The 27,331-nt window shown below is 57.5% G+C and overlaps 1 protein-coding gene across 2 annotated transcripts in view; it reads left to right on the forward strand.

The window, feature by feature from the left end:
* The window catches only part of COL27A1 (collagen type XXVII alpha 1 chain), a 125,356-nt gene that overhangs the window by 41,599 nt on the left and 56,426 nt on the right, over nucleotides 1-27,331 (forward strand). For both annotated transcript variants that reach the window (XM_084898185.1, XM_084898184.1), the window contains exons 10-19: nucleotides 40-84; nucleotides 1,773-1,826; nucleotides 2,711-2,755; nucleotides 9,996-10,049; nucleotides 12,130-12,174; nucleotides 19,990-20,043; nucleotides 20,680-20,724; nucleotides 24,184-24,237; nucleotides 25,471-25,524; nucleotides 26,091-26,144. In XM_084898185.1, the coding sequence (XP_084754311.1) occupies nucleotides 40-84; nucleotides 1,773-1,826; nucleotides 2,711-2,755; nucleotides 9,996-10,049; nucleotides 12,130-12,174; nucleotides 19,990-20,043; nucleotides 20,680-20,724; nucleotides 24,184-24,237; nucleotides 25,471-25,524; nucleotides 26,091-26,144 (504 nt within the window). The remainder of the gene's footprint in view (nucleotides 1-39; nucleotides 85-1,772; nucleotides 1,827-2,710; nucleotides 2,756-9,995; nucleotides 10,050-12,129; nucleotides 12,175-19,989; nucleotides 20,044-20,679; nucleotides 20,725-24,183; nucleotides 24,238-25,470; nucleotides 25,525-26,090; nucleotides 26,145-27,331) is intronic.

Below are 27,331 nucleotides of genomic sequence, written 5' to 3' on the forward strand. Positions count from 1 at the left end.
TCTCCATATGTCCCTGCCCCCCTGTCTTTTATGTTTCAGGGCTTACCTGGACCGGTAGGAGAGCCTGGTCCCAAAGGCAGCCGGGTAAGTGGGCCCTGGCAAGTGCCCTACAGGTGGGACCTGGATGGGCACCATGGCTGGGCAGCCTGGGCAGCAGAGAGTAGCTGGGGGCTCGGCCAGCTGCTACAGTCCCCAGTGTGTCCCATGTGACGGGAACAAAGCCAGGCCGCTCTGCCTGCAGCTGGAGTCCTCAGAGGCCTCTCCTGCTCCTGACTGGGGGCGAGGGGACCACCCTTTTGGGAGCCAGTGGTATCTGATGGGCGATGCTGCCCAGGCCTAGAGGCTGACAAAGGATCTATTGTCCTCTCCAAGGAGGAGCAAACTCTGAACGGCCCGCAGTCTCAGTTTGCCCATCTTTACAATGGGGGTGATGCCCATTCTGCCTCTTGCATGGTTATGGGGATTCCAGGAATTCAGAAGCAAGCAGTGTTTAGGGGGAGCCACCAGGCACAGGCTCCCGGGTGAGCTGTGGGCGGTAGAGAAGGTTCTGGGGGAAGTGAATTGGAGAAAATGGCGCTTGGAAGACTAAGAGGTGAACTGGTGGAACCTTCTCTGTACCTCCAAGGAGACTGGGTTCACAGGAGGGACCCCGAGGCCCTTGGTTGCACTGCGCAGTGAAGGTGGAGCTAAGCTGAGGACCCAGAGGCCCGCAGGGCTGGGCTCGCTGCCTCTCAAGGGACGCTCAGCACGTGGGTCACACAGTTCAAGGTCAGGCTAGGTTGGTGTGAGGTGTCTTCCCCTCCTGAACCAAAGCTACTTACGGCCACAGTCTCGACTCCAATCCCAGGAACTGACAGGCAGCTGTTAGGAGAGCATCTGGGAGGTGGGCAGGGGGTGGGTGGGCAAGTTCCCCGGGAAGTGGTGGTGATGACTATGATGATGATGATGATGATGATCGTAGTAACGGTGGTGATATGCAGGGGCTGAGGAGGCTCCTGTCCTATGGTGTTGGACCTCCCTTAATCCAGTTGTTCCCACCAGCTGTGACCCCAGAGGGCCCCTCTGAACCCAGGGAGGTCTTCTCCGTTCTGCCACAGGGCCCCTAACCTGCCAGGAGGTCAGGAGGAGAGAGACAGGCATCTGGGCTGCTTGGTGTTTGCCATGCTAGAGGCATCTTGGGAGAGAGAGAGAGAGAGAGAGAGAGAGAGAGAGAGAGAGGGAGAGAGTGAGTTGGTCTGGCCCCAGCTCACCCCTGTCCAGGGTCACAAGGCCCTGAGCAGGCTGGGTGAGCCGGGCCATTCCAGCAGCCCTGCCATCACTGGCCTCGTATTTATGACGTAGGCAGAGGACAAGCTTTGGGGACAGGGCACCTTCAGGCCTAGGAGGAGGCACTACCGAAGCCACAGGTGCCTAGCAGGGTCCCTGAGGGTGGGGAAAACCTGGTGCCACCCCGGAATCTAACCCAGCCGAGAGCTTCCTTCCTGCAGGTCCTGGAACCCCGGCTCGGGGCGGGCCTCCCCCGGAGAGCGCCCGCGCCCTTCCCTGGCGTGAGGGTATGTGCCTTTGGACTACATCGTGGAAGCCAGCACCATGCAGTCCATGGGCATATACACTTGCCTCAAGGCCTATGTCGTCGAGGAGCCGCCGGAGCCACCACTGCCGCCCGCCGGGAAGAAGAGCCGGGCGTGGGAGGGCAGCGAGGGGGCTGGGGTGGGTCGGGCCAGCCACGCCCCACCCCTCGGCCTGCTGACCCCCCGCCTGCTCTTTCCTAGGGCTACATTGGACTCCCAGGGCTCTTCGGCCTGCCAGGGTCGGATGGAGAGCGTGTGAGTATGCTTTCTCTGGTTACCTCTTACCCCCCCCCCCCCACCTCCTCTGCCAGGTGCCAGCCTGGAGCAGTCACGGAATCCCTTCTAGAAGGTGCTCTCGAGTTCCATAGGAGTCCACTTAGGGACAGGGCAAGGCAGGTGCCTTCCAGACCCAGGGACCAGCGTGTGCAGGGCCCCCGTCTGAGAACTTGGCATGTTTAGCAGTCATGCCAGCCCAAGCGCTGAGTGTGAGGGGGGAAGGCGGGGCAGCGGGGAGACAAGGCTGGAGGGGGCACCGGGGCCACGTTCTACGTCACTCAGAGGCCAAGGTCAGGAAGGGGCCTCTGCTCTGAGAACGCCGGGAGCTTCGGAAGGGCGTTCAGCAAACGAGAAACTGGCCCATGTTGTCAGACCAAGCGTCTGCAAACTACGGCCTGGACTCGGCCACGCTCATTTGTTTACGCATCGCCTGTGGTTGCTCTGCTCTCGGCACAGAGATGAGTAGTGATGACAGAGGCTGTTCGGCCCACAGGCCTCTGGACCATCCTCTCCATCCCCTCCCTGCCTGAGCCCATATATGGGAACTCAAATGGAACCTCATCAACAAGAGAACCTTAGACACACAGGAGGGGCCCTTAGTGAGTACCAGCCCAATACCAGGAACACCGGGTATTTTTTTTTTTTGGGGGGGGGGAAGAGGGGACAAATCCCCAGTACAGATCCATGCAGACCCCAACTCTATGGAGTGTAAGGGCGCCATCCATCCTCTATGCAAAGCTGGATTCTACTGTGGATGTGGTCTGGATGCTAGGCACCCAGTGGCCGCCTCTTGTGTGTGCTCTGGGGCCAGTGTCCCCTGCTGGAATCCTGGCCTGACCTCTCTCCTGTCTCTTCCTCTACAGGGCCTGCCTGGCGTTCCTGGCAAGAGGGGCAAGATGGGTAGGCCGGTAAAGATTTTCCGTGTCTATTACGCAGACTCTATGGGGGAACTTGACCTCCCACTGGCCGTGCTGACCTGGCCGTTCTCTGCTTGCTTCTGTGCTCAGCCATCGCTGTGCTCTGAGTGTGGGTCTGCGCGGAGGGCTGTCTGGGCCTCGTGTCCTGCTGCCAGAACACGTGGCTGCTTCCTGGCTGGGGCTGGGGGCGGGATCCTGTGGGCTCTGGGTCCCTCTAGGAGGTTTTGTGTGTGTGTGTGTGTGTGTGTGTGTGTGTGTGTGTGTGTGTATGCACATGTGCACACCAATTGCTCTGCCCTGCAGTTCTGTGTCTGTGGGTGGGGGCAGGGCGGTCTTCTGTCTGGGTCTGCTCAGGGACCTGCTGGGACTGGGTGATCGAGGGCTGGCCAGGTGTCGGTGCTCCTCACTTGGAGAACATGCAGTCTCCGTGTCGTCCTGGTGTCCCCTGTTTCTCCCGTGCCCACACAAGGCCAGAGGGCAGCGGGATTCTGGGCAAGTGGACCACGAGGGGGGCTCAGCAGTAACGCCCAACCTGTCAGCTTGGTCTGTGATTCTCCATCATGGCAGGGAATTGTTTTTCTCCTTGTTTGGGCATCTGAGGGGCAGGAAGAAAGAGCCAAGGCTCAGAGAGAGGAAGTAATTTGTCCGAAGTTTCCCACTGAGTCAACAGCAGCGCCAGGATTCTAACTCAGCGTGTCTCCAGGGCCTCTGAGCTCCGTGGTGGCCCAGGCCCACTGGGTGGAGATAAAGTTGTAAAAGTGGATTCCCTAGAACTTTCGTCTGGAGGAAAGTCATTCACCACCATGCTTTGCTATTCACAAGAGGCTCCGAGGGGCAGAGTGTTGTGTCCAGGGTCCCACTGCTAGGCTGAGGGAGTCCCGGGACTGTGACTGAGGCATCTTTCTCTCGGGCCCTGCCCGTTGCTGGCTTAAGGCTCCCTGCCTGTGCCTTGCAGCGTAAGGCCTAGACTTGGAACCATCGTCAGCTCTGGGTCTGTACCTCCCTTTGCTTGTGATTGGTGGAGACGGGGTTGTGAGTTAGAACTTGAGAGTCAGCTGGGAGGGAGCCAGGAGCACTCCCGGTGGCCAGAAGGGGCTGATGGCATGGTCCCAGGCACTGACCTTGCCTAGTGCAGTGTATGGACTTGGGTCCTCTGGGGCCAAGCGGGTTTTACAAAGAAAAGCAAGATCCAGGTCCTGGCTGTAAGGAGCTGACGGAGGAGCACCTCACCCTCAGAGCTAGCCCCCTCTGTGCCTGAGGTCTGACACCTGACCCTCCCCCCCCCCCCCCCACACACACACACCCAATCTGGGCAGGGAACAGCACCTGATGATCCTGGCTTCACTCAAGGATGTGGATTCTGTGAGGGCTGGGCTGGCATTTGGATCTGTTCCTCAAGCTAGGTGACTGGGACAAAAAGACTACTTTATTCATTATTCATTCGTTCGTTCATTCATTTGTTCATTCATTCATTCATTCATTCATTCATTCATGTGTTCATTCAATGAATTCTGAGTGTGCACTATGGGCCAGGCACTGTGTTTGATGCTGAGCAGAGGACAAGACAAAGCTCCCATTCTCATGGGCAGACAGACAGACAATGATTGTTTGAGGGAATGAAGAATGCATGATTGGCTGTCAGGTGGTGCTGAGTATTCAGATAGAGTAGGAAGGGGGACAGTGAGTACTTGGGGTATAGGCTGTTGGAGAAATTGGTCTGGGAAGTCCTCCTCACTTTTTGAGAAAACTGAATGAGGTAAGCATGGAGCCCTGTGGCTATCCGAGGAAGAGGCCACCTCCAGAGCCCCCATGGGTGGATTGCTCTGGCTCCATCCTGGGAGCCTCCCAGAGGGCCAGGCATTGCCACTGCGCAGAGGAGAAGACCAGTGAATGACGTGGCCACCATCGTGTGGCTTCTGGGGGTCAGAGCTGTTAGAAAGCAGCAGCCAGTGGCTTCCTTACCTGCTGCAACCAGGACCGCCAACAGAGCCATGCTTCCGCTGTCCTCTTCCACCCTCTCCTCCACAGCATCCCCATCCCTTTCCTACGCCCAGTCCTTCCGGGCCCTCATCCCACACTCTTCATCTTTGTCTGCCTCCTGCTTGAATTTATTTTCTCGGAGCTGAAAACCTCCTGCTCGCAGCTCGGAAGGCAGCGCCAGGTCTGTGAGTGAGATGAGGCCTCTCACTTATTTCTCATTCAACAAAAATTTATTGAGCACCTACTATGTGCCAGGCAGTAGGGATAGCACTGTAGCCAAAACCGACCCCCTCAAAATCAACATTTATTGAGGCCCTAGTACCTGCATGGGATTTGAACTGTGTGTGATTCTCCCACTGACTCTTTGGGGTGAAACTGATCTTCCAGTTGAGGAAACAGAGGCTTCCACGGCCAAAGCCTTTGGCCCAGAGACCTCCAAGGCCCTGCCGACTTGAACCCTGATAGCCATCAACTCATGCCGGCTTTCTGGCTGCGTGCCATTGACTTCCTCAGGTTCCAGGTTCCACGATGGGGTTGTGCCCTGGCGCTGGGGTATCTGTCAGGTGTGGGTGGGAAGAAGCCCCTCCCCTCCAGTCAAACCGCCCTATGGCCACGCAATATACCTGAAAGCCCCTGAGTTAGAGCCTAGTCGCCATGGCTACCACACAGGCAGGGTCTGCTTTGGCCATGACAGAATATGCATGGAATAGGACTTCATAGCACTCAGTCTTTTAGCCTTTGTCTCTGCCTTGCTGAGCCTCCAGTCCCTCCGTGCCCTCATCCCACACTCTCCCGAGTGGTCTTACGAGCTATCCCCTGTTGCCAGGGCTCCCTAGCCCTTGATCCGGCTGGTGGGGTTCGGGGGTTCTTTTGTGAATGGGTTTTCCACTTGCCCAAGCCTTGGGCCAGGCAGTTTCTAGGCACTTATAACAAGAGGAAACGTCGAGGGAATGAGCTGAGTTCCCTCGTGCCAGGTCGCAGCTCGTCTCATTTCTGGCGGGCCTAGCGGTGATCGTGTTGTAGTCCATCTCTCCACAGCCAGCCAAGCCTCAGGCCCATGCATGCGGCCTCCTTGGCGTTGGGTTCGGAAGGAGAATGTGAGGGAGTCTTCAAATGGGAGCTGAGAAAGAGACCGTGGAGTCGGATCCCATCAGAGCCGCAGCGATGAGCTGGCCCAACCTGTTTGCCGGGTAGAGAGGCATAGTTGAGAGAGGCCAGGAACTCCCCAAGGTCATACCGTAAGGTGGTGTCAGAATCAAGTCTCAAACCCAGGACTCTTGCTTGCTAGTAAGAATATTAGGCTAGTACGAATCACTTCTCCTCTGCTCACGTCTTCAACCTCCAAAGGAAGACTTAGAGCTCTCACCTCCTCCTCACACCACCTGCTAGGAAGAGAAATGCATTGTGGGTTCCTAGGGCTCCAGGTATAAGATGTTACAAACTTGGCTGGAACTATGAGCTCTCGGGGGTTTCTTCTGGACTGTCCTGGCATGTTTGGGGCACGGCACAGGGACACTCATGGCTGGGGTCCGAGCTTTGCCTCTCAGCCATGGGTCTCTCCCCGGGGCTGGGAAGATGCTACAGTGAATCCTGTAGTCAGACATTCTGTGAATTCACTGTCAGCCGCTGGAATGCCTGACCTGGCCAGCCACCACTCACAGCTCCTCTTGTGGTCTCTGGCCAGGCCTGCCACGGCGGGTCTTGTGGGGTGAGTCAGGCAGGCAGACCCTAGAGCTGAGAGCTGGAAGGACCCTGCCCTGGCTTCTACTCCCGTGGTGTGTGTGGCTCGGGGACAAGTGGGATTTGCCCGAGGCCATGTGCCATCCGGGCGGGCTCTGACACGGTGGGTGCATTTTGGTTTCAAGCTCAGGGCTCTTTCCAGTTCTCCGATGGTGGGGAGAAGGGAGCAGAGTGAGAGGGATCTCGTGTTTCCACGTGGGGAAACTGAGGCCAGAGCAGATGAGAGATTTTAGCTGTGGTCACGCTGTGGGCTGGGGACGTGGTCCCCAGAGTCCCCCCAACTTGAGCTAGAGCTGTCCCAGAGCTACCGGTGGCTCTGGAATCCTGGTGAGAACTCGATGGCCTACCTTCTTCTTATTCCCTGGGGTCACTTTGTGGGGAAGGAGACTTCCCTATGGATTTCAAAAGGGCCGGGTGAAAACATGCTCAGCATCGTGAGAAAGCGTGCTGGGGGGCTCCGGTCTCTCCATGTGGGCGCACATCTGGAAAAGAACACGGTGCTTTTGAGATGCCCGTTAGATTTACAAGGGAACTTCCCCTTCTCTGGAGAATTGAAGCATTTTTAAAGAGTCTCCGAGATCCTTCCGCAGCTCTTCCTAGAGATCATTAAGAATTCCCACTGTTGATGCAAACCCTATCCAGCACGTGGTGATGGCACATCAGCGTTTGCCAGGGGCTGGATTACAAACATCTGGCCTCTTCTTCAGCCCAGCTCTGCCAGGTGAGCTGGGCAGGGCTGACAATTTTTCTGGCCAAGGAGCTGAGTCTTCGAGACCTTGGTAGGACTGCAGATCTTCAAGCTGCACGCTCCCCGCCTCCCTCCCCCCCTACCCTTACAGCCCACCTTCTGGAACAGACCATCGGGGTAGACACTGTAGGGAAGGAGGGCCTCCTCAGCCCTCCACATCTCGCCATGGATGTGGCCACGAGGACTGTCCCAGTTTTCATGTCTATCGTCTCGTCCCAGAGCCAGCTTCCGCCTTCCCCTGGGCCTTGTTCTGCTCAAAGTACGAGGCGTTCAGTTCCCCAGGGACGCCTGACCTGGGAAGTGGAGAAACCGTGTGGCTAAGGCCCCGGCAGGGTGCCAAGCTCATCGCTCGGGCCTCGGGCCAGCCCGCTGCAGCCAGGAGCTCTGGCCTGCGGAGGGAGGTCCCGCTTCGGGCCAGGCTGGGAGTGCACGCCATGGGCGGGCAGATGCAGCCAGACAGGGATGCAGGCCATCAGGGGCCCCAGGGGGAGTGTCAGAAATGGGCTGCCCCTCAGTGGTGGAGGGATGAGGTGAGTTAGCGGGGTGCTGGGGCCTTGGGCATGTGCTGGGCCTCAGTCTCCCCACTGAAATGCTGAGTGTCAGGATTCAGGGTCTTTTTGTCTCGGGCCATCCGTGATTGTTGCCATCAAAGATTTGTCCCAGCACTTTTTGTTGTTGTTGTTAATCCTAAACCCGGGGATATTTTTTCCTGTTTTGACTGTTTTAGAGAGTGGAAGGGAGGACAGGAGGGAAAGAAAGAGAGAGAGAGAGAGAGAGAGAGAGAGAGAGAGAGAGAGAGAGAGAGAGAGAGAGAGAGGAACATTGATGTGAGAGAGACACATCAATTGGTTGCCTCCTGCAAGTGCCCCAACCTCAGCCAGGAATCGAACCTGCAACTCAAGTGTGTGCCCTTGACTGGGAATCCAACCCATGACTCTTCTGCTCGAGGGTGGATGCTATAATGTCCAGGGATATTCCAGCCCTTTTAAACCTCCAGTCTTCCCGCCAACCATTGTGCTCTTCATTACAAACACTAGATTCCTAATGGTCATCTGCTGGACTCCTCCGAAGGGAGGGAGGCTGAAGATGGAGACAGGGCTGGGTATTGCAGCCACCAAGCACGTACAAGCAGAACCAGCCCGCAGCCTCAGTCATGCCACTCCCACTTGTGCGTCAGCCAGGGTTCTCCTGAGCCCTTGGAGAGACCCAGGCTTGTAGTCCCGTCTCTGTATGCAGCGTCCAGTCATAGCCAAGAGAACGGGCGCTGGAGCCAGACTGCCTGGATTCACATCCCAGCCCTGTTATTCCATAGCTGTGTCACTTCGAACAAATGATCTAGCCTCTCTTGGCCTCAGTTTCCTCATCTCTAAAATGGGCCAGTAACAGGACCTATCTGCTGGGGCTGTTGGAGTTTGCTATTCCTGTCATTGTTGTCATCTCACTGTCACCTCCCACCGGCTATACCCCGGCTGCATTTCGTCTGCTTCCCTCTGGGATGTGACCATTCTGATGGTCTCTGCCTTGCTCATGCTTCAGAGATGTCCCCTCACATTGCCGCTGCTTCGGTGTGGCGGCCAGGGCTCGCCCTCGGTGCGACATCTCAGGGACTCTCATTGCACAGCAGGGAGTGCTGAGGCTCAGGAGGCCAGTGGGCGGTGGAGCCAGGACTAGCATCGGGTTTCTCTGGCTGCAAAGCCTCACCTGTCAGCCGGCTTGGCAGAGGGGGCTGAGGAGTCCTTGAGCCAGTCTGGAGTGGCCTCTGCGAGAGACCCAGGTTTGAGACCTTGCTGGGGCCTGCTGGGTACAAAGGTATTAGACATGGCAGCCAGGATCAGAGCCTGGGGGATGCTGTCAGACTCTGCATCCGGCTCCAGACTCCTTCCCCGAGGCTCCGTCTACGGGTTGGGAGGGGTTCTTAGCGGTCACACACTCCAGCCTGAGCACGGTCAGAAAAACATGGAATTTCCCTGGAAAAACTATGACTTGAATTCAAGGAGAGGGGAGAACAGGTTTCTCTAAGCTCCAAGCTTGAGGGCTTGCTTTTCCTGTGGAGGTAGAACGGAGTTACCCCTGCCATGCCAGGAACATCTCCACAGCCAATGCTTGTCCAGCTGCCCAGCTCCACAGAGAGCACGGAGGAGGGTCAGGGAGGGGGCGAGAGGCCAGACCTGCCTGGGGCGGGCAAAGTGACCTCTCTCTCAGCTGCCAAAACTCACCTGTGACCATCTTCCCCTTCCAGAGTCTCTCTGTCTGTAAACCAGGGACCATGATTCCACAGGGTGGCTCTGGGAGACCATGTCACCATCATACAAGGTCTGAGTTGGAAAATGCCGCACAGGCCTCCCTCCCCTTTGACCAGTGGGGAAACTGAGGCCTACAGGGGAAAGGGGTGCTTTTATAACTCAGCAAGTCAGCAGCCGGTCTCCAGGCCTAGACCCAGGTTCCTGACCCCGCACTGCGTCAGGACCAGGGCTCAGATTGCGGGTGGCATCTCCACGCTGGGGAGCCAGGCGCCAGTTTCTTTTCAGAGACTCTGGGAACATAAGAAGGGGCCCCATGTCCCTGGGCCCCACCTGAGGAATTCTCTAGGTGGAGTGTTTGTTGAGGGCATGGGGTGATCCGGGACCTCACTGGTTGCCCAGATCTCAGAACCAAGGAGTGACTGCATGGACATGTTCTGTGTCCGCCCTGGGGGTCTGGATCGCAGCTACTCAGAAGTATAAACACTAATTCACATATATTCCTTCTCTCTTGTGCCCTCAGGGGTTTCCTGGAGACTTTGGGGAAAGAGGCCCTCCCGGACTGGATGGAAACCCCGTAAGTATCTCACGTCTTTGGGAGCAGGAGGGAGATTCCGAGGGAACTCACGCAGGTTTTAGGAACCCAACTTGGGGGTTGAATGACTGTCAAAGCCTAGCCCTGCTACCTACGAGCTGGCGCTTTTGGACAAAACGCCTGCCTCTTCTGAACCCCAGGCTCATGTCCACTGTGGATGCCCTGTGACCCCGCCCTGCCAGAGAGCCCCCAGACCCGAGCCTCTGGCCCCAAAGCCCGGGCTGTGCTCCATCCTCAAGGACTTAGGAAGGCTCTCGGGTCACTCCGCACGGGGGAAGCCAGGGCTACTGCCACCTGACAGAGCGCTGGAAATGTTTATGAGATGGCAGCAGCCCGGGAGCAGATCGTCTGCAGGCCCCGTGTGAGAGGAGAGCGAGTTCTAAGGAAGTCTCCAGCACAGGCCTGTTTATAGGGTTTGTAAATAATAGGAGCAGCCAGGTCAGCTTGCACTTGGGAGCTGAGCCCCGCCTTCCCTGTCCTGTCCCAGCCTCAGGCTCAGCGGGAGAGCAGGCCTGGCGGGCAGGGCATGTTCAGAGCTCCTTGGAGCACCTTCCCCCCAACCCCCCATGGGGCTTCCCTCCGGAGCACGGTGCCAGCTGTGCTTTCTGCAGGGGTGGCTGCTGGATCCGTCCTCAGCACCTGATTCTGTTCTCCTTTCAGTTCCACAAATGCTCCCCGGGGCTGACCCTTGGGCTCCCTTGGGAGCTGACGCCCTGGCCTCGGAGCCAGGTGGACCTGGGTTTGAATCCTGCTGCACCCCTCGCCAGCGTGGCGCTTGGACAAACCGGTTCCCCTCTCTGGCTCTCAGTTTCCTTGTCTGTAAAACGGGGGGTTCAGAATGCCAGCCTCAGAGGGCTGCTCTGAGAATGAAACGAGAGGGCAAGGAGTTCGGCCCATGACCAGAGTTCACCGGTGTTCCTAGTCGGGGGTGTGTACAGTTCCTGCCCTTGAGGAGCCTGTGGCTGTCTCCCCGTTATCTTACGAGGCGCAGAGTAGATTGGGGGTGATCAAGGAGGTCCCGGGTGCTGAGGAGGAGGGAGAGGAAGGAAGACTCTTGGGAAAGGTGACATTGGAACTGGGTTGAAGGAAGAGGTGAGGAGACATTCCAAGTGGAGGAGGGAGTGCCAGCAAAGGCACAGAGGGGAGGAGCCAGTGGATCTGTCCTCGAACCAACGCCATAATGTGTGGTGTCATGCCAGCCCCCTGGGGAGGGGCGGGATGTCTACACTCGTGGCCCCAGGAGCAGGAAGAGGACCGGAGGTGTGGTCCCCACTCTGCCACACAGTTGTTGGACAAGGCACGTCCCTTCCCTGAGCCTCAGTTTCCTCATTGGAAAGCCAGGGCTGTTTCTCGCCGCCTCCTCTTCTCCGTGGTGGTTGGAGTCATGACTTCTGCCTGAGCAGCCCTGGCTGGCACAGATGATGGCAGGCAAACCCCCGGGTGGTGTGGGCAATTCTCACGGATCATCCCCATTTCTAAAGCCCCCCTATTTTTATTTGCATCTTTGCAATTTTGAACTTGATCCAAATCCCTCTACCGCCTTCTCTGGGGCAAGCAATGGAAGGTCCATTTATAGAGAAGGGGAAAGAGACACTTGGCCATGGCCGCTCCCAGACACATCTCACTCCTGGGCAAGAGCTCCCCGGCTAGCCTGGTGGCTCTGCTTGAAGCCCTCGCCACTGTCATTTTCTTGCACTTGACCCTGAGGAAATCACTTAACTCTCCAGCCTCCATTTTGCCATCCAGAGAGCGAGGGTGAAAGGAGACCTGGCTCGAGCATCCTGCACACCCTTATTACCATGGTCAGGATTCGGCGCAGCCCTTCCTACTTAATCATGGGAAGCTGCCAGACTTGGAAATCCAACCTCCCCATTTTACAGATGCGGAAAGCTGATGCCAGAGGGGCCGAGGGTCTTGTTCAAACCTTAGACCAGGCTCTGGAGAATCACCAGTCAGGCACGAGGAGTGGTCAGCTCAGAGGACTCCCCTAGGCACCCATGTGGAGGGGGCGGCCCAGGAGGGAGAAGGTCAACTAACCACCTTGGTCTCTCTCCATTTGCAGGGAGAACTGGGCCTGCCAGGGCCCCCAGGAGTCCCCGGCCTCATTGTAAGTACACAGATGCCTGGGAAGGGGAGGCAGGAAGCAGGGTGTGGGGAACAAGCGTTAAGACCCTCTCTCAAAGCCCGGAGAAGCTGGTGTAGCAGGACAGACCAGTCTGGGTGGGGGGCCTGAGGGAGGACAGTCCTACAGTGTGGCCTCAGGTGCATTGCCTACCTTCTCCGAGCCCCTCACTTTCTGCCGGCCCATCGCTCTGGAAGATGATGTAGATGGGTGATCGCATGGCCACTTGACAGACAAGGTGCTTTGGGTCCAGAGAAGGAAGTGACTGGCAGAGGAGCTGAGGCTCGGGGCCACAGGGGCAGTCGTCTTCGTCCTTTTCTTCAGAGCACTGGCTTTGGAGCCAGACCGCCTGAGTTCAAGTCTCAGCTCTGCCACATCCTGGCTGTGTGCCCTGGGCCAACTTACTTACCCTCTCTGAGCCTTAGTTCCTCATCTTTAAAATAGGGATGGTAGTAGAATCTTCTTGGGGTGGTTGTGAGGATTAAATGAGGCATTGCATGTGCAGTCCTTGGCATGGGGTCTACCACTCAGTTCATGTGCAATTAGCGGGAAATATTGTTGTATTAATTACTGTTATGACCTCCTGATGGGCCTGGGCCTGAGAGAGGCTGTACACAGGGAGGTGGGAGGCATCTGACCTCTTTCTCCATCTAGATTGAGGTAGGCCTTCTGGAGTGAGTGGTTCTGTTAGCCAAAACCAGGGCCATCTCTTCAAGGGTGAGCTTTGGCCTTGGGCCTGGCTGAGGTTTGATGCCTGCTCTGTCCTGTTCTCAGAGTCATTCCTTATAGGGTTTGAGTCTGGAGGCTTTTGGGGGTCACAGAAGACTTTTCCTTAGTGCTTCAGCCACTTCAGCAATTTTGCTGAGAAATTCTGTTCAGAGGGAGGCTAACACCCTAGCCAGTTTTTCTCAGTGGTTAGAGCTACTTGGTTTGATTTTGATCAAGGGCATGTACCTCGGTTGCAGGTTTGGTCCCTGCCTCTGGGGAGGGAAGGGGTCTGTGGAGCCTTATTGTCCTGGGGAGGCCAGTCCTGTGAAGAGGGCCCAGTCCTGTGTGCCTGCTCAGGTGGGTGGGATGGGCTGGGATGGAGGCTCAGATCAACCTGTGTCCAAATTCTGGGCTCCCCTCCCCACGGCTCTGTGGTCTTCCGTTATGGCCTTGCTTCCTTAAACCCCAGGTGGGATCGCTGGGCCCACTCTTGTGAGGACCACAGATCCACACATCCAGTCTAGTCTCATGGCTGAGAAGGAACCAGATCGCGTCGGTTCAAATCCTAGCTCTACCTTTCATTTAATTGCAATTCTGAGTACATTTTTTCCACCTCCTTGAGTCTTAATGTCTTCATCTGTAAAATGGGAATAGTATTAGTACCTAACTTGGAGGATTATTTAAAGAGGCTAGTACATATAAAATGCCTAGGATATAGTAAGCACTCCAGAAGCACTAGTTGTAATAATAGTGGGTGATTGTGATGATGATAGGCATTCTGTCCCTGGTGGCAGCTGTCTAGACTGCTGCATTGAACAAGATTCCCAAGTCACCTTGGGATGTAGTGAGAGAGGATGCTGAGGTTGACTGGTGACGCCTGCCTGGTCTGGGATGAGGACGTGTCAACCCTTGAGTCATCCAGTTGTCGCCCGCGCTGTCCTTTGCCGGGCACCTTGTTTGGCACAAGACGCTGACCTAGATGCTTTGGAAAAATAAACCTGATTCATGGGGACTTTCCAAGGGTCCAAGGCCAACCTCAACGCGAGGCAGAGGTCTCTGGAGCATCTTGGTCATACGGTCATTAAACCACAAGGTGAACACCCTGGTGTTGGACGCGCCCCCCTGCGGGAGCGCCGCCGTGTCCACAGAGCTCTCATTGTGCAGACGTCCCCGTGTGCCGAGCCAAGGTCCGGTCCTGCCCCGGGAGGGGCCGCTGGGGACGTAAAGGCGGTCATTGTCTGCTCCTCCCCGGGCTCCTTCCCTCAGGCTATATGATCCGGCCCCTAAAGCTTTCCTGAGGGGATGTTTATGTATCCTGGCTGTCCTCCTTGGCACAGACTCCTGCCTGTCCTTGTCCTGGCGTCCGCTAGGTTGGTTCCTCAGAGGGGCCGGCATAGGGCTTGGCAGAATGAATACCCACAGATTCTGCGGATGGAGCCTCTGCCCTCCCAGCCCCGGGCCCTTCTGACTCTTCACAGACCTCTGCCCACTGGTGCTCTCCTTTCTCTCCATGGGAAGCGCTGCCAGATTAAATACAAGACGCCCGGGGAAATCTGAATGCCAGCTGCACCATTTAGAACACATGGATGCCGAAATATCACTCGCTGTTCACCTGACATTCCAATTGAGCCGGGCAGTCTATGTTTTTATCTGTTCCGTTCCCACGGTTTCCTAGGTGAATCGCATTTGACAGATGGGAAAACCGAGGCCCTTGGTCAAGGTCACGTAAAAGGCAGGAGAGGATGGAGGCATAATGGGAGACCACGTCTCCCAACTCCTAATGCAGGGCACTCCTCTCCCTGCTCTCTTCTGAGGGGTCTCAGTTGGGGGTGAGCCCTGGGCATCCCAGCCTTTCTCAGATGATGCGCCCCCTCATGAGGTCCCTTTCCAAAGAGCTGATGAGTTTTTCCTTGCGCCTCTGCTGTTTATTTTAAAAAATATATATTTTATTGATTTTGTACAGGGAGGAAGAGAGAGAGATAGAGAGCTAGAAACATCAATGAGAGAGAGTCATTGATCAGCTGCCTCTTGCACACCCCCTACTGGGGATATGCCCGCAACCAAGGTACATGCCCTTGACCGAAATCGAACCCGGGTCCCTTCAGTCCCCAAGCCGACGCTCTATCCATTGAGCCAAACCGGTTTCGGCTGCCTCTGCTGTTTTTAAACTCCCTTTCTGCCAAGGGGATGGTCCCTTTCTCCTTGTGGATCACAGGGCTGGATCTGACACCACTAAATCAATGCTGCCCGCCCCCACCCCCCACCCCCAGCAGAGCCCCCTGCACCCCAAGGTTTCCCAAAGAGTGGGAAACAAAGGAATTTTCTATCCTGGAGTTAGAAGGGGAGATGGACTGTGAGTCACCTTCGTTTTCCTAGAGGATGTGGGTTTTTAGCTGAGCACATGGGAATTCCACGTACTGGTATCATTTCAGTCGGAGATTCAGATTTATTCAGGGCCTTCCGTCTGGCCAGCTGAAGCTGTTTGCATGCAGACTGAAGCCTAAACATGCTCTGTCCCCTGGGGTCTCTGCAGCCGGGAGGAAGGAGAGGAGAGAACAGACAAACATTCACGGAACGCCCGTCAGCTGTGTGTGCTGGACGTACCTTAGGCTGCAGGAGCCTTGAGCTGCTTGAGGTGCCACACAGCCTGGTCACCCGGATGGGGAGGCTGGGGCCCGGCATCACTCCTAGGGACATGCAGCCCAGGCCCGTGTGGCCCCCTGCGGCCTCTGAAGTGAGACTGCCTCGAAACAGCCTCCTTTGAGTAATTGAAACCCTTTGGCTGGGCCTCAAGAAAAGAGTGCCTCGTTCCAGAATCTGCCCAGCAACCAAGACTCCTGTCTTGCATTCTGAGTGGCCCAGAAGGGATGTTGGCTCCTCCATTTAACGAGACCCAAAGAATATGTGATCTGGCCCAAACCCAGAACGTGGGGGATAGTAGACAAGTCCACCAAAATCTGTCACTAACCCATCGTCGGGTTTGTTTCCTTGTCTACAAAGTGAGGCCAGGAACCCCAATAACCGATATTTATGCGCCAAGCACGTAATCATCTCAGCAAGTCTCTGAGGGCAGGGAGTGGGATTACCATTGCACAGGGAGGGAAGCCGAGGCTCAGAGAGGCTAGAACCCCTGCCCAAGGTCACACAGCTGAGAGGCGGGACCCCAGCCTGTGTGCACAGCTCCTGCCCCCTTCACATTACACCCCGCAGCCAGCTCCGCTCCACTTCTGTGCTGAGTGGGGACAGCGGGGGTGTCAGAGCACGCACGGGGAGTGCCCGGGGCTGTTCTGGGTGAGAGATGGTGCTTATGAAGGTCACCCAGGACCCAGGACTCGCCACAGCCCCAGGTCCCTGTCCCCAAGCGGAGGGCCCTCAATCAGCGTTTCTGGAAAAGAGAGACCTTGTCACCTTTAAGGCAGTTCCAGGGATCGCTGCTGCAAGATTTTCCCCCTGGAGGTTTTGTGAATAAGAGTTTGAAGGGTGTTTTTCTAATTTGTTTTTTTTTTTCATCCATTCACTAGGCTGCTTTTAGTGGCTCCTTTGGGGCACGGGGCCAGGGGGAAGGAGGGGAGAGTGGTGGCCACATAGGCACACACATTGATGGCCATCAGCGTGGACCTGGCTTGGAGTGAAAGCCATGTGAGGTTCTGAGACCAGACAGCAGGGGCCTGACCTGCCTCCGGAGTCTGGTCACCAGAAGGACCAGTAGGTGTTAACAGGGTGAGCACACAGCAAAGGAATCAGTGGCCGAGGGCGTCACAGCTGGAGAGACAGCAGGGCAGACAGGTGAGGCGTGTGCGGGAGGGAGGCCCGGCCAGCACCTCGCCATGCAGGGCGGGTGTCGGGAGCACCTGGGTTGTGTCTTCAGGGGTCCCTGGCAAACCCCACGGTGTACTTGGGGGGGAGCGGAACTCGTGCCTGTTTCTGCATCTGAAGCCTGTCCCAGGCCCTTCACTCAGGGGCGATGGCGATGAGAAAGGCACCATTGGTCCTGCATGGAGTGAACAGTCCGTCGAGGGCTAGTGAGCATGGCCCGAGGGGCAGACAGACAGACGACAGACAGACTTGGGTTCCGGTTCGGCCTCTGCCTCCTCCTCCTGGCTTAGTCCTTGTGCAAGTTGCTTCCCCTCCCTCGGAGCCTCGGTTTCATCCTCTGTAAAGTGGGGTGGGATCAAGAGGGGTGCTGGCCTCCCGGGGTTACTGTGTGCTGCCCTCACCGGGGTTCCTGGCACAGCGTGAGCGCCTGCTAACGAGGATCTGTTGAGACTGGGAGCGCGGAGCGTGGAGTCTGGCACACAGTAGGAGCTCTGTAAGTGGTTGCAGATGTGGTTGGCTGTGCTCTCGGTGGGAGCCAGCGAGATGAGGGCAAAGTGTGTAAAGCCATGTCTGGGAGCTTAGGCAAAGTGGAAACAGGATCCCAATTAAGGGTATTACTCATTGTTCTTTCCTGTGGGGACACGACGCTGTGTGCTGCTGGGCCAGGCTGCCCGTGAGGGTGTCTCGCGCACAGCAGACGGCATTCTTCTGGCTGTTCTGGAGGGGAAGTGGTCTTCTCTGTTCCTCCCCCAAATGCAATGATATCCCAGCATGAGGGTCCCATCGACACCAGGAAGACCTCCCCTGAGCGAGTGCCACCTCCTCCCCACGCCCCTGGCAGCCAGAGTCGAGTTTCCACGACTCCTTGCCCCCGGGGGTGGATGCCCACGCTGGGCCCTGCCCCACCACACACAGACCCCTTTGGAGAGAGAGGCCTGCAGGGCGGTGAGGGCAGGGCTGTGGCGGCTCCCGTGGGCCCACACGGGCGTCACTCAGGCCTGTGTTGAACCCGGTCCCTGCACAACGGGCCACTTTGAGCCTGGACGCCGGGAAGAAGGAGCCTGTGTTCCTGGAGCTGCCGTTGGTCCTGTGCCCGCCCAGGGCCGCACCGGAGCCAGCATGCCAGCAGAGCCCGCTGTTTATTTGTGCAGCACGGGGAACGGGGGGCAGGCCACCCCTCTCCTCCTTCATCGGGATGAGAGAGAGAGAGAGAGAGAGAGAGAGAGAGAGAGAGAGAGAGAGAGAGAGAGGGAGAGAGAGAAGCCAGAGGGGCCTGCCCAAGAGCCTTTGGCCAGGGCCCCGGACTTCACTCCCCCTTCCCCAAAGGGTTCTTCAGAATTGCCTAGCCGCCCTGGAGACCGACTGCCTAGTATAGATCCCCGCTCAGATTTGCTCAAGCCCTAACCTCTCAGGCCTCCGTTTCCTCCTCTGTGTAGTGAGGACTGTAGCAGAAGGGGTCTTTCAGGGCTGGAGGAAGGAATAATTGAGTGGAGACGGTAAGGTGCTGAGCACAGGGCCTAGAGACCAGTGTCGCTTGTGTTACTATTACACCCAGGACACTGACACCCGCTCCCTCAGCGACAAGATTCCTAGATGGGAACAGAAAGCAGGTTTTCTTCGCAAAAGCCCCACTAAAAGGCCTGGTTTTGACCCAATCAGGTGAGGGGCTTGAGGTCCAGAGAGGGAAGGCGTTTTGCCCAAGATCACACAGCAGGACCACAGCCAGACTCCAGCATCGGCCTCCGCTGATCTGAGTCATTGGGGGGAGGGTCTGGGGTGGCGAGTGAGAATCGGCATGGCCTCAGCTGGGCCATGCCCACTGTGGCTCTGTACCTCCCGCCCTCTCTCTCCCCTCGGGGTGCTCCACTCCATACCCCTGGGCCCTGCTGCGGGAGGCAGGCGGGAATGTGATTTTTCATTCCCTGCCCCGCCTCCCTCCGAGAGGAGACGTCTCCGGGCAGCTCGGGCAGGACCACTCTGCAGCCTGGCTCCCAGGACAGCCTTTGTGCCTCCAGTGCTTCCAGGGCCTCCATGGAGCCCGGCCCAGGGGTGGGGACACTGAGGCCCAGAGAGGTCAGACACGTGGATTGGCTCACGCAGCAGCCAGACATTTAGATCTGTCACAGGCGACAGAAAAGGGGAGAAGACGGCATTTCTAGGGGCTCCTTTTCTCTGGCGTCGGCTTAATATTATGGCTGTGGTTGGTTGACAGTAGTGACAAGGGTGGATGGGAAGTGAGGAGATTTGGGAGAAAGATGGGGCTGTTTAGAGAAAATACAGTCACTCGGTGAACATGGTTTCTTGCCAGACAATTGTTGTGGGGCTGGCCTATACAGTGTAGAATATTTGGCACACACACATGCACATACACGCACATGCACACAAATACACTCACACCTCCTCTACTCACTGGAGGCCAGTAGCCCCCCTTTGGTTGTGACAACCAAAAATGCCACCAGACATGTAAGTCCATAACTCTTCAAAACAACGCCTGAGGTACATATCCCCATTTGTTGCAGGAGGAAACAGAGGCACAGAATGGTTTGCACCGCCCCTCACCCCCCCAATCAATGTGCGGGCGGCAGAGGAGAGGTGAGACCAGGTGGTCTGCAGCTTATACGGAGGCGCTGCCTCCCAGCTCTCCAGGGTCTAGGGACTTGGCTGTTCCCACTGGGGACAGTCTCATCCGATCTGCAGCGGGGTCTCCAGCCTGGGGCCCAGGATCTTAGGGTTCTCCTGGGCCTTGTCTTCAACTGTGGGGTGTCTGAGACCGACAGCCCCACGCCTTCCTGGCTGCCCTCCCAGGGAGATGACCGGGTGAGATTCTGGGGATCAGGACGCGCCTCCCCCTCACTGCGAGAGGGGAATCGAAGCCCCTGTTTGCGGACTTGACCCTTCTGGCAGCTGGCTCAAGGAGAAGGATCCCGGTCCCAGTTTCACAACTATTTATGTAGATGGAGGTCCAAAGGCATCAGATGGCATGCCCCGAGTCCCTGAGCTCGTAAGGGATGCAAAGAACCTAACAGGGGAGAGGAAGGTCTGACATCTAAAGCGAAATGGAAAGAAGTGGTGGGGGAGGGGCAGCAATCAAAAGGGCCTGTGTAAGATGTAATCCAGCAATGACTTCAGCGGCGCACACAGACCGAAGAGCGTTCTTCACTCTGAGAGCAGCCCAGCGTGGCCGCCTCCTTGGAAACCGAGCCCTGGGGGCCTGGGGGACCCAGGCCAGCCTCCTTGGGGCACCTCTCACCGCGTCCTCTTCTCTTCTCTCCCCAGGGTGACATGGGAACATTGGGTCCAATTGGCTACCCAGGACCTAAAGGCATGAAGGTAAACAGGCCATTCCCTGTCCCAGGCCTCGGCCCATTCAGGCACCCCCTGACCCATTTCAGCCTGAAAGGGAGGGTGCCCTGACATGAAGCTAGGGGCGGGGGAGGCCATGGGTGCTGGGTGGGGGGGAATGAGCAGAGAGCCAGTTATCTATAGCTCCCTCATGCCAGATGTGTATCTTGGACAGCAGTCCTGGAACTGAGTATGAGTCTCATCTGGTTCCAGACCTCAGGACACTGAACGTCCAGTGGGGACATCCCTGGGGACACAGGAGCTAGAATGGCAAACCACAGAGCTTCGTACCTCCTGAGGGGTGCAGGAGAAAGATGGGCCGACACTGGTGGAACATGTTAGGGGCGACCCCATTGCCAGTGTGTGTGACATGCCCATGGAGCCATCCCTCCCCGTCATCACCCCTTCCCCCTGGACCTCTCTGGTGTGGTGGTTCTTGAGTCCTCCGCCCCTTCTCATGCTCCCTCAGTCCGCACCATCGCTGTAGGAGCTGGGGCCATCGCTCCTTTGACAGATGAGAAAACTGAGCAAGCGGGCTACAGCAGGCCCCTGGGATAAGCCAGAGCCCCTGGCGCCAGCCGCTTTGAGTTGCCCTCAAGCCCGACCCCCGCCTTTGTCTTGCAGGGGCTGATGGGAAACGTGGGGGAGCCCGGACTGAAAGGTGATAAGGTGATCTGAATACTCCCTTATTGCACTGTGTTTTATCTGCATGCGACCCCCCTCACTCCGCCTCGGCTGCTGCTGGCCTCGCCAGGTCCACTCCCCTGCACTCCTCCTGCCTCCCCTCTGTGCCCTTCCCCCCCACCCCCAATTCTGCGCTCCCCAGCTTCTCCCTTGTAACTCTGGATGGGGCTCAGACAGGGGGTTCTGGGGGCACGCAGACCTGGGCAGAGAGAGTATGGAGGACCGCCGAGGCACGGGCGGGGAGTAAAGCAAGGCAGGTGTCTGGATTCAGAGTGCAAAGCTGAGGCCAGGGCCCGGCTTTGAGGCCAAAGCCATGGAGCAAAAGGGGTGGGGGTGGGGTGGGAGATAGAGAGGAGAAGTGTCGCTGCGATGATGGGTCCCAGCGCAGGTATGATGTGGGGCCCAGACCTCCCCAGGCACAGGAAGAAACAAATTTTTTTTAAAATATATTTTTTATTGATTTTATACAGAGAGGAAGGGAGAGAGATAGAGTTAGAAACATCGATGAGAGAGAGTCATCGATCAGCTGCCTCTTGCACACCCCCTACTGGGGATATGCCCACAACCAAGGTACATGCCCTTGACCGGAATCGAACCCGGACCCTTCAGTCCCCAAGCCGACGCTCTATCCATTGAGCCAAACCGGTCCCTGCAGGAAGAAACAGATTTACATAAACTGCCTGCTTGGAACTGGGAACCCATCCCAGAGCCCACCTGGTCTAAAAACACCACAGAAAAACAGGGAAGGGCCCCTGAGCCCCTGCCCCGCTTCCCCCAGTTGCCACGGGGGCGCCGCCCTTGCCATGTGTCCTCTGTGCAGCCCTGCCGCCGCCGAGCTCTCCCCGTCTCCCCTGTGTCCGGGCAGAGCTGGGATTGGGTAGATGGGTCCCCAGGGCCCAGGTGGACAGTGACAAGGACATGGGGGCTGTTCTGCTCTGCCCTGTGGCCATCTGCCTCCCTCCTGCCCCTACCAGTCCCTTGACCAGCCGGGCACTCCGGAGGGAGCGTGGGAGGGCTTTCTGCAACAGCCGTGGTCCTGGAAGCCGGAGTGGAGGAGAGAGGGAGGCCAGGCTCCTTCTGTGCCTGCCTGCAGATGGCCGCTCCTCCTACCCCTGGGAAATAGGAACAGAGACAGTGTGGGGCACCGTCTGGGTGCTCTGTGGGCCTTCACCCATCCACCCTTCAAACTGCCCCCCAACCCCCTCCCCGAGAGGTAGGAAGCTTGCCCGAGGCCACGCAGCTGGTAACCAGTGTCAGGATTCAAACCCAGGCACCTGCCCCCAGACACCCGAACCAGGAGCACGACTGAGGTCTGAAGGGCACAGCGGGCGTGGTCCTCAGAGGCCACCTCCTCCAGCGCCTGCATTTCCCAGCAGGCAGAGCAGATCCACAGGGAAGAGATCTGTCCAAGGGCACTCGATGGTCTGGTGGGCCCTGGACTCCTAGGAAATCGGAGCTGCCGAGCTGTGATGGGCACACCCGGATTGTCTTAGCAGCGTCCCTGCCAGCCCCGACTTAGAGGTCACCAGGCGTGCAATGCTAACCCCAGTCCTTCTCCATCTGTTTCCTCCTCCTCCTCTGCCCCCCACTGCCCTACCCAAGCCTCCAGCTGCACCCCCAGCTCCCCCCTCTGACACTGCCCTGCTGCCTGCTGCCCCTCCCTCCCCCACGGCCCTCTCCCTCTAGACGGGGGGAGCTTTCTGTTGGAATCGGGGCCTCCCACAGCTCCCTGTTTGCCCCGAGGTCGGAGACCTGAGCAGCCTGGGGGATGTGGGACTGTGGGCAGTAAGCTTTTCATAGGCAGCGCTGGCCGCCGGCTCGCTCTTTCTTCAGGAACATGGAAATAAATGTGTCACATACACCTCGGCTGGCCTGCTGACTGCCGGTGCCCGAGACGTTTGGAAGATGTGAACGCTCTGGGGGGAAGAAGAGGAGGAAGGGATTGTTTTTCTGCCTATCGTGTTCACGACGATTAAATAAATCTTCAGGGTTAAAAAAAAAAAAAAAAAAAAAAAAAAGATGGAGAAGAAGAAAAGACAAAGAAGTCTCTTTTCTGCCCCCTCTGCTGGGGCAGGGCTTTCACATTGGGAGAAGCGGGTTATGTTCAGCCCCCCGTCCCCCCCCCACCCGCCACCCTGGCCCTCCCCGGGGGTGGTGGAGCCATCGCCTCATGTTCCGTGGCCATCCTGCCTGGAATATTAGATTTTCCATGATCCAGCCTGGCCTCCGGCCCACTTACAACCACTTGGCCCCGTCCGCCTGCGTGGAGGCACTTTCTGGATCCAAGTCGCCCGCTGCAGGTCCAGCTTTCTCCAAATCCATCGTCCTGATTGCTTAGGTGCCTTTGAAAATATGCTGCGATCCCCCTCACGCCTCCTTTGGATATTAAAGAAAGAAAGAAAAAAAAGTTCCTTGGTTCCTACAACTCTGGGATGCTATACAGGGTTTTCCAAGTTGGAAAAACTAAAGCTAAGTTAAAAAAAAATGTATATTTTTTTAAATTCTGGCTTTTGTTCTGCCAAGGAAGTTCTGCTGAAGGTCACAGCCCTAGCTGCAGGGCACGGGTTCCCTGAGACTCTCCATTCTTCCACCTGCTCCCGGGTGGGGCATGTGTTCTGAGCCTGGGGCCAGCGCACCATTGGGAATGCCCACCCCACGGAGAGCCAGGAAGGGTGAGGGCCCTGCGAGGTGGTTCCAGCTCTAAGGAGACATCTCCTGATTGGGCTCCTGGACAGCTCGTTCCCCAGGACGGGGCTGAACACCGGGAGCGAGCAGAAGAGACGCCCACCGCCAGAATCCGTGTTGCCTCGCCCATGCAACAGGCTGTCTTAAAAAAGGATCACACAGACCTAACTGGAGCCCAGTTGACTCTCTACAAATGGTCTTAACCAGCCCGGTGTGCTGGTTTCTCAGCCCGTAGGTTGGTTTGAAGCAGCTAATTAGGAGTAGACGGCTGCTGATGCCTGGCGTAGAAACTTCCACAGAAGGAAGAAGTGACAGCTCCCAGCCTGGCGGCGAGGAATCTGGAGCAGCAGGTGCCCGTGCTCGGAAACCACGGAGCGGGCACCATCGTCCCCGCTGCGCTCGCCGCTGTGTGGCGTCAGTGGATGAAGAGGCTCCAGGGCCCAGAAACGGTTCCTTGCACCTGCAGGTGTCAGTTCTGCGGGAAGGCCAGGCGGCATGGGGCAGCTGAGCTCTCATTGAGAGAGTTTTCGGCCAAACCAGCAACCCCAGGCAGGTCTGCAACGAAGCCGCTGGGTCCCCCCCAGGGCCTGCCTTCCCCACCCGGGGCCTTGCCTTCTCCTCTAACAAGGCTGCTGCTGGTCAGATGGACTTTGGGGACAGTCTCGACAGAGCTGTACCTTGCCAGGGGCTGCGGGTGGGGGAGGCTTCCAGAACCCCCTGTGGTCGCCATCGTAACCTCCTTTGCTGGTGTGTATTTAGGGCGAACAAGGGGTTCCAGGTGTGTCAGGAGATGCCGGATTCCAAGGAGACAAGGTAATTGCAGCAGATTCTTACTCCTCCCCCCCCCCCCATCTTCTCCCTCCCCACAATCCTGCTCCTCTCTTCCTGCTGCCTGCCCAGGGCCCATCACAGCCCAGGACCTACCTCGAGCTCATTTCCTTCCAAACAGCCCTGTATTCCCTGCCCTCACCCACCCTCACCTCAGCATCTCTTCCCCGGACTTTACAGGCCTCCTGAATGATCCCTGCCCCTGCCTCTCCCCTCCCCGTCTGCCTCACTGTGCTCACAAACGCTCCACGGCTCCCTATTGCTCCCAGAGTGAATGCCTGGCTCCCTGCCCTGGCTCCCAGGACCCCAGTGAGTGGGCACCCTGACACTTTCATATCCCTCATCCGTACAGCCCTGTGCTTGGCCCCCCCCCGAGCTGCCCCCTGCCTCCCTAGGCTTTCAACACACGGCTGCCTCGCCTGGCACACCCTCTGCCCGGCCTCTGCTAGCCCAACCCTGCCCCCTCCCTCAGGACCTGCTCCGATGCCATTCTCTCCATCTGCTGGGGGTGTGGCCGCTTGATTTTCTCAGTGGCCTGAGCAGCCTGTCTGCCCCTCACCCGCGGCAGCGCCTCTCCCCCCTGGTTGATGGGACGTGTGCTCGGCTCCCTGGCAGCCGGTATGTCCCCGGGCTGCCCCGGCACAGCTGGGCCCAGGCTCCTGCCCAGAAGAGTGGACACTGAGGGCATGTGTGAGTGAGTGAGTGAGTGAGTAGCTGGCCTTCTAACTGATGAACTGGGGCGTCCTGCCCAGGCCAGCTCCTCTGTGCCTGTGTCCCGTACCATGTGGCCGCATCTGGACCTCACCCTGTCACTCAATGAGGCCCAGATGTTGGCCGGCTCTCCCTCTTCCCCTTCCCTCTCTCCTGGCTGGCCTACCCTGACCCAGCCTGGATGTCTCTGGGTTGCCAGACACGCAGGCCTGGCTGCTGCTTTCTCCTGCCGGGCTCCAGTCCTCAGACTTCCCTGCTGGGGCCCCAGGGTCCCAAGGTCCAGGAATTCTGGTGAGGACGGGCCGTCCCACCTTTGCACGCCTGCGGCCTCGCCCTCAGGGGTGCAGAGCTAGTACATTTCCCTGCAAGGAGGGACTGTGAGGACAAAGCCCATCTTCCTCAGAGGCGGCTGCTCTCCCGGCCTCTGCCTGGCCAGGAGGCCCCGCAGCTGTTCACCTGGCTGTTTCCGGTCCTCACTAATCCTGGCCCGCGCTGGGTCTTTTCCAGGGCAGCCAGGGATTGCCAGGGTTCCCAGGCGCACGGGGGAAGCCAGGGCCTCTGGTAAGTACCTTCTCTTCTGAGACCCCCAAACCTCACCCCCTCCAAAAGGTCATCCAGGACCTCACTTCCTCCTGCCGCAGCCCTGGGTGACGGAGATTCTCCCATTCCACAGATGAGGACACTGAGGCCCAGAGGGTAGGAACTTACCCAGCATCATAGACAGGCCTCAGTCACTGGCAAGCATCTTGGGCTCCCGATATCTTGTAAATAGTAGTAACATAATTAATAATAGCAGTAGGTGTCATTTATTTACTGAATATCACTGAATGTCAGATACTTCTAATAACCCCAGGGGTTATAGGATTATTCTTGCTCCCATTTTACAGATGGGTAAACTGAGGTTTCACAAGGTGAAACGACTTGCCCTGGATCCCATGGCTAGTAGGTGTAGGAGGCGGGGTTTGAACAGTAACAGCTCCTAGTTACCTAGGCAGGTTTCATTTGTATACTCCTGAGCTTTCCAACTGCCTGCAGCCAACGGGACAGCACAAAAGGTCAGGAAAAGGTGAGCCCTCACTTACCCCTGCCTGCCTACCCCCCTTCCCATAATCTCTTCTCTTCCCCAGGGCAAAGTTGGAGATAAAGGATCCCTTGGGTTTCCTGGGCCCCCTGGGCCTGAGGTATGTGATGCCCTATTTCTCTGTATCTGACTGCAAGTGGGACGGGATATTGTCCTTGGCAAACCAAAACCCAGAGACAGGGAGATACTTGTCTGAGGTCACACAGCAAAGGAGAGACGGGGCTGAGAATAGGAATTCCGAGGTAGGCGACCCTTTCCATCTCTGCCCTCGGTCAGTGGCAAGTGGGACAGAAGCTGGCCTTCAGGGACCCTCCCTAGCTTTGCGGCCACCTTTACAGTTTTGGGGGGGAAAATACCAGGTGCGTCCTCTGAGCTCTGCTGCCTGGACCCTTACTAGGAGCTCTGCACATTCTCTCCCGTCTGCGCCCTGGGACCTCTCCAGCCGCTCACAGCTGCCCTGCACCAGTTCAGGGCTCAGAGCTCCCTGGTCTGAGGAGTGAGAAACCACTGCGAAATTCTGGCATGTGAGCAGAGAATGAGAAACAATGCAGGATGGTTTAGCTATTAACATAATAATTCCAGTCCTGGAAGCAGAACCCCGAGAGTGTCCCTCTGATCCCTGTGAGAATTAGCATAGGTATGCTAGACATTCGTCATGAGGTGGCGAGAGGCAGCTGGGTGAGCTCTGCTTGCCCCGCCTCCCCTGCTTTGGGGACTCGCTCTGCAGAGCAGGGTGAGCAGTGCCAGAGCCGTTGTCTGTTCAGGATCAACAGCGCCCCAATCCTCTGCTGGTCTCCACCAACCCCGGCCGGAGTCCCACCCGCCCTCAACTCCCCGGCCCGGGCTTGCTCCTCTGCCAGGTCTCAGAGACAAAAGTCTGGCTCTGCCGGGTTCCCCAGACCCTTCCAAAGATCACTCCCAGCAACGCCGGATGGATGAGGGAGTGTTTCCTGAAACCTACAAGTTCTGACTTTCCACTGTTTTGACGTTGGCCGTGACACCGTCCTATCTTTAGACAAATGGACTTGGCCTCCCTTCGTGGCCCCGATTCCTTCCCCTGGTCACGGTGGAAAAAGACTCTTCCTCCCTGGTTTTCCCCGCAGCCCGGCCAGTGCGGCTGGAAAGCGAGCTCCCTCCCAGTTACTAGGCTCCACCTCGGGCCAGGAGGCTGAGGAGCAGCATCTCTGGGGTGAGAACTTGATGCGCCACCAGGACGTGAGGGAGGCATTCCTACCATGAGGACAGGGAGCCCCAGTGCAGGCAGGGGACCTCCTCAGGGTCCCCGCT

This window comes from Pipistrellus hanaki (assembly GCF_964339955.1).
Source record: "Pipistrellus hanaki genome assembly, chromosome: 11".
In the NCBI taxonomy this organism is placed as follows: Eukaryota; Metazoa; Chordata; class Mammalia; order Chiroptera; family Vespertilionidae; genus Pipistrellus; species Pipistrellus hanaki.